The 6,816-nt window shown below is 44.5% G+C and overlaps 1 protein-coding gene across 1 annotated transcript in view; it reads right to left on the bottom strand.

Moving 5' to 3' along the window:
- Positions 1–6,452, bottom strand: part of mrpl39 (mitochondrial ribosomal protein L39) — a 15,014-nt gene extending 8,562 nt beyond the window's left edge. Inside the window, exons 1-4 of the mRNA XM_023997834.2 lie at positions 6,250–6,452; positions 5,564–5,770; positions 5,319–5,458; positions 924–1,023 (exon numbers count right to left, since the gene is read on the bottom strand). Coding sequence (XP_023853602.1) covers positions 924–1,023; positions 5,319–5,458; positions 5,564–5,770; positions 6,250–6,286 — 484 coding nt within the window. The 5' untranslated portion in view covers positions 6,287–6,452. The remainder of the gene's footprint in view (positions 1–923; positions 1,024–5,318; positions 5,459–5,563; positions 5,771–6,249) is intronic.
- Positions 6,453–6,816: the final 364 nt, after the last annotated feature.

Genomic DNA, 6,816 nt, shown 5'->3' with positions numbered 1-6,816 from the left:
TTTAATCAGACCAGAGAATCTTGTTTCTCATGGTCTGAGAGTCCTTTAGGTGCCTTTTGGCAAACATGTGCCTTTTACTGAGGAGTGGCTTCAGGCCACTCTACCATAAAGGCCTGAGTGCTGCAGTCCTTCTGGAAGGTTCTCCCATCTCCACAGAAGCATTACAAGCATTTCCCTACACCCGCAATAACATCTGCTAAACATGYGTATGYGAAAAATAAAAYGTGATTATATTTTTGAAGCTCTGTCAGAGTGGCCATCGGGTTCTTGGTCACCTTCCTGACCAAGGCCCTTCTCCCCCGATTTCTCAGTTTAGCCAGCTCTAGGAAGAGGCTTGGTGGTTCCAAACTTCTTCCATTTAGGAATGATGGAGGCCACTGTGTTCTTGGGGACCTTCAATGCTATGCGACAGATTTTTTTTGGTACCCTTTCCCAGAGCTGTGCCTCAACAAGATCCTGTCTCGGAGCTCTACGGACAATTCCGTCAACGTCATGGCTTGGTTTTGCTCTGACATGCACTGTCAACTGTGGGACCGTAGACAGGTGTGTGCCTTTCCAAATCACCACAGGTGGACTCCAATCAAGCTGTAGAAACATCTCAAGGATGATCAATGGAAACAGGATGCACCTGATCCCAATTTGGAGTCTTTATATTTATGTAAATAAGGTATTTTAGTGTTTTCACTGTCATTATGCGGTGTTGTGTGTAGATTATTCTAATCAATTTTAGAAAAAAGCTGTAACATAACAAAATGTGGAACTAGTCAAGCTGTCTGAATACTTTCCGAATGCACTGAATATAGGATTCACTGTACATAGGATTCAGTTCCAATCTGTTGACTAGATGCTAGTCATTTCTTGATGTTTTTTTGAAAATGAAAATTGTAGGGAAAACATGGGTATGAGTGTTTCCTGGCGTATACCTTGCACCTCTGGGACTCTGAGCAGTTCCACAGAAAAGTCTTCTTTAAAGGCATCCTGAAGGACCTGGCCAAGGAGGGCTGCACACGACCGCCAGTATGCCTAGGGAGGGAGAGAGAGGCCACACACACACACCAGCAGCCAATCACCACAGTCACAGTCTGAGACCAGTCAGTCACCACCACCAGAAAACCACCACTTTGGGGGCAAATATGTCTGGTGTCAAAAGTTTGTCGTATACAGTATCTATGGCCCTGTACACTACAGTCTACGTGTACTGTACACTGCAGAAATGTTTCTTACCTAGATACAGTATCTCTTAACATTGCAATGCAATGACATCTTCAAAAGGTAAATTCTCTCAGTGCACTGGCAAATCATTTAGCTTACTTTAACCTAAAAAAAAAAAGGCTTGAAACAAGTCAGAATATCTTAAAACAAGACCAATTGTCTTGATGCATTTTCTGGGTGAGTGAGATCAACTCAAAACAAGTATATCAATATTTTTCCTTCAATACATTTACTGTTCAGGAGTCTTATGGCTTGGGGGTAGAAGCTGTTTTAGAAGACTCTTGGACCTAAGGTCCCTCAGTCGAGTAGTGAATTTCAAACACAGATTCAACAGCAAAGACCAGGGAGTTTTTCAATGCCTTGCATATTTTTTATTTAACCTTTATTTAACAGGCAAGTCAGTTATTTACAATGACCGCCTAGGAACATTGGGTTAACTGCCGTGTTCAGAGGCAGAACGACAGATTTTCTTTTTACCCCGTCAGCTCGGGGATTCGATCTAGCAACCTTTCGGTTACTGACCCAACGCTCTAACCACTAGACTACCTGCCGCCCCTAATTGGTAAACGGGTAAAAAAAWWWATATAAAGCAGACACTGAATATTCCTTTGTGCATGAAGAAGTTATTACTTAAACTTTGGATGGTGTATCAATACACCCAGTCACTACAAAGATACAGGCGTCCTTCCTAACTCAGTTGCCGGAGAGGAAGGAAACCGCTCAGGGATTTCACCACGAGGCCAATGGTTATTAAAACAGTTACAGAGTTTAATGGCTGTGATGGGAGAAAACTGAGGATGGATCAACAACATTGTAGTTACTCCTCTATACCCACCTAAGTGACAGATTGTAAAGAAGGAAGGATATTTTTTATTCTGTACAAACAAGCATCCTGTTTGCAATAAGGCACTAAAGCAAAAAATGTGCMATTTTTAAAAACTTTTTCTCCTGAATACAAATAGTTATGTTTGTGGTAAATCCAACACACCACTGAGTACCACTTTTCATATTTTAAAGCATGGTGGTGGCTGCATCATGTAATGGATATGCTCATCACCGGCAAGGACAAGGGAGTTTTTTTTTAGGATAAAAAGAAACGGAATAGAGCTAAGTACAGACAAAATCCTAGAGAAAAACCTGGTTCAGTCTGCTTTCCAACAGACACTGCGAGACGAATTCACCTTTAAGTAGGACAATAACCTAAAACACAAGTCCAAATATACACTGGAGTTGTTTACCAAGACGACATTGAATGTTCCTGAGTGGCCTATTTAAGAGTTTTGACTTAAATCGGCTTGAACTCTATGGCAAGACATAAAAATGGCTGTCTAGCAATGATCAACAACCAACTTAACAGAGCTTGAAGAGTTAAAGAATACATGGGCAAATATTGTACAATCAAGGTGTGCAAAGTTCTTAGAGACTTACCCAAAAAGGTCAACATTCACAAGGCCGCAGGGCCAGACGGATTACCAGGACGTGTACTACGAGCATGCGCTGACCAACTGGCAAGTGTCTTCACTGACATTTTCAACCTCTCCCTGTCTGAGTCTGTAATATCAACATTTTCAAGCTAACCACATATCCGTGGCCCAAGAACACCAAGGTAACTGCCTAAATGACTACCGACCCGTAGCACTCATGTCTGTAGCAAGGAAATGCTTTGAAAGGCTGTTCATGGCTCACATCAACACCATTATCCCAGAAACCCTAGACCCACTCCATTTGCTACCGCCCCAACAGACACAGATAATGCAATCTCTATTGCACTAACACTGCCCTTCCCACCTGAACAAAAGAACACCTAGTGAGAATGCTATCATTGACTTACAGCTCAGCATTCAAACACCATAGTGCCTCAAAAGCTCATCACTAAGCTAAGGACCCTGGGACTAAACACCTCCTCCAACGGCTCCTGGACTTCCTGATGGGCCGCCCCCAGATGGTAAGGGTAGGTAACAACACATCCCCACGCCTGATCCTCAACACAGGGGCCCCTCAGCGGGCCGGGCTGCCAAACGTCTCCCATTACCGATGAGTGCCCTAGTGGCACCTCTGATCTACCCTCGGTCAAGAGAACCAATGTCGGGGCCTAACAGCGACCTCATGCCAGACGACAAGGCACAGTATAGAGTGTTGAGAGCTACACCAGTGTCAAGAGCTGCTCATTTATCACAGACATGGTCCTCAGGCACTCACCGAGACTATTAAGACAGTACGGACGATCAGCCGAACACTATTAGAGCGAGAGACGATCTGTTGAGACCTCGGGGAGTCCAACACACCCCATCATTCTTGACATGATTGATGTAAGCACACTGTGCCGAGAATAGTATATATGTGGTCAAAGTAAACACAAAGCATACTTGGCTTAATAATCTGTGCGAACCGAGGAAACATTAAGACATCCCACACAGCCCGACGGCAACACAGCTAAGCGTCGTCTAAGACATATAAAAGTAGTGTATCCGACGTTCGTGTTGTATACACATGCTCACACTGACGAGGCTAAGAGACGAAGAGCGCAACTTGAGCACACACAGCCCACAGCATTTCTGCAATCTCTGTATTAGGTGGCTCCGAGAACAGAGGTTATTATATGGATGCTTTACCCAGTCGAAACACTTCCTTCAGTGGTGTTCTCCGACGAGAATCTCTATCCACATGAGCAGATTTAGACCAACTGAGCTATCAACTCTGTATCCCAATGGCGTACTGATCTCAGAGACAGGTGCCGAGTAGTAATTGACGATGGGGCAGCAGAATATCTCTAACGCGGGTAGTATGTGACGCCCCTCTACAGAGGACGACTGAGCAAAAGAATGGCAATCTATCTTGAGAGGATCTATGCATGAATATACGCGCTATACATAAGCAAATTAGCATGCCTCCTCACCATTCTGAGATATCACACTGTGCTGAAGACGAGTGAAAATGCAATTCACTCCCAGCCGATTTAGGGAATCTAGAGACACAATTAAGTCCCACGTACGAGCCCTGTGTGGTGGCCTGTTCATGCCCTCGCCGGACGGCAGCCTGAGCTATCAGGGAGGGAGGGATCTTAATATTGCGCTACATCAGCTGCCTCGGCTGTGACGAGCTCACTTGGCAGTAGTGCCCAAGCGATAGCTGCCCGTCCCATCCTCTCTAGGACACACAGCAAGGCCTCTCCACACAGCCTGCGCTCATCTACACTCGTTCACGTCTCCACGGAATGGGTAAGAGACACAGGGGTTCGAGTTCGATCCAGAAGGATAGGAGGCTCTATCACACAGAGATAAGCATATAGACCACATATAGACCTTACAACAGCAGCCACGCACACTCATGGCGTATGTGGCAGTAGACCAAATTCACTACACCTCTATCGTACACATAATCACCGAGCCACATGGCACAAACAAAAACAGTACATTGGTACTGTATACAGTAACTACCATGCTAACCAGTGGGAGTGTATCATTAACAGCTCACCTATCCCCACTGGTATAGCATGGTTCAGTTACTGTTATGACGTACCAATGGACTGACGTGTCCCATGTACCCCAATGCTGTTTGGTATTGTTACGTGTGTGTTCAGTGCAACCGCCACAAACAAGTGCTGAGGGTCCAAGAGGCTTCTAAACAGCTTCTACCCTCAAGCCATAAGACTCCTGAACAGCTCATCAAATGGCTACCCAGAATATTTGCATTGCTGCTCTTCCTCTTTTACACCGCTGCTACTCTCTGTTGTTATCATCTATGCATAGTCACTTTAATAACTTTAATAATGTGCCCCCGCACATTGACTCTGTACCGGTACCCCCCTGTATATAGTCCCGCTATTGTTATTTTACTGCTGCTCTTTAATAACTTGTTACTTCAGTTTCTTATTCTTATCTGTATTTTTTTTAACTGCATTGTTGGTTAGGGACTTGTAAGTAAGCATTTCACTGTAAGGTCTACACCGATTGTATTCGGCGCATGTGACTAATACGATTTGATTTAACCGTTAGTGGGGGAAATGCTAAACTGATCCAATATCAGCGTCTAAGGGCAACTTCACCCTACACCGGTGCTATATACCTCAGTGCATGTATACCTATATCTGTGGTGCTGTGTTGTACCTGGTTGACCAGCAGTGGGTCTGTGTCTTTGAAGGTGAGCAGGGAGAGGGAGCAGGATTGGGTGAGGGGCTGGTGCAGGGACCAGGGCTTTCCGTCTACTAAGGCCAGGGCCGAGCTGGTTACATACCACTCTGTCAAGTCTAAGAGAGAGAGATTTAATATGATTCATACGATATAATTTCTGACTGCCTTGACAAAATCAATGCGGCACACAGACAAACCACAGGTATTGTCCCTGTACTCACGGCGTGCACAGCTGTGTGGTGTGGACACTCCCTTGTTCATGACGAGCAGGGTGCCCTGCAGACCTGGTATTTGCAAGGTCACCTCGATCTTCTCTGTGCGCGGGTACAGGGAACGCTGGCGAGCCTGCTCCCGGGAAAACACAGCGCTGCGCTGACCACGCACCTCAGCAGCCGAGAGACGCACAGACGCAGCACTGGACGCCATCCCTGAGTCAATGAATACATGATAAGACAATACACTAGGAATACATTTAGTATGCCTAAACTAATTTGAAGATTCAAGATTTAATGGAATTCGCCATTCGTTGGTCATCATTGGAATAGTGTTATTGGGAACTAGTTATCCCTTGAAAATCGATTCCCGAAAAAACTTTTATTGAACAAATGTTAACTTTACGTACTGGGAACTACAACTGCAGTGCCGGAGCCACAAAGCAAGAATATGGCAACTGATTTTCACAATCCCACATCCTATACACAAATTAGCGATGCAGAAACCCAGATTAGCTATATAAACTGTCATAGTTTACATCATGAACGTTTGTTGATGATGTCATGATCTAATACTGTACTTAGCAACCACCCAAGGTCATTTTGTATACAGTGAAGCTAGCTAATTAGCATTCGGTAGCTAGTCCGTTATATGAGTGGCAGCGGTTGAGTGGTCAGACATATGTTGTACTTACGGCGCTGTAGAAGTTGACATACGGTACGACACGCCATTGTTGCGTTTGGGCTTTTGGCGATGAATCGCTGGTACTGGTTTAACAGTAGGGCACCAATGCCGGCYTAAATTATGTGTATTTTACACTGCTATTTTCTATAGAGTTCGTTTGGACGCCATGCCTGTCTGAAGAGCAACGTTGATTTCGGTCCGGGTAGAATAAATTGTTGGGGTGTTGAATAGTTCCCACATAAACGCCTGAGAGGACATTATGTTCCAAAAACAGACAGCAGGTGTAGTGGTACTATGTTTCAGTAAAGCATGAACAATATTATTGATAGTTTTGTCTGTTCAGAGATTTGACTCACTGACCAACCAGAATGTTATTGTTGACATCTGACGTAGGCTCAATGTATGGGGATATCCAGCCTGGACAGTTGCTAGTGGTMACTATTGTATTTACATATACAATATCCCCATGCTATGGCAGGCCCTRTRAAATACAAAYTCATTAACGTCTCTTTCATTTCATAATTTTTTGGAGACAGTGGTGGGATAACAATTGCACAGAATGAGCATGCATAGTCAT

Source organism: Salvelinus sp. IW2-2015, linkage group LG12 (assembly GCF_002910315.2).
Source record: "Salvelinus sp. IW2-2015 linkage group LG12, ASM291031v2, whole genome shotgun sequence".
Classification (NCBI taxonomy): Eukaryota; Metazoa; Chordata; class Actinopteri; order Salmoniformes; family Salmonidae; genus Salvelinus; species Salvelinus sp. IW2-2015.
Note: the sequence above shows the minus strand (reverse complement) of the source record. Positions and strands in the feature narration are given on the sequence as shown.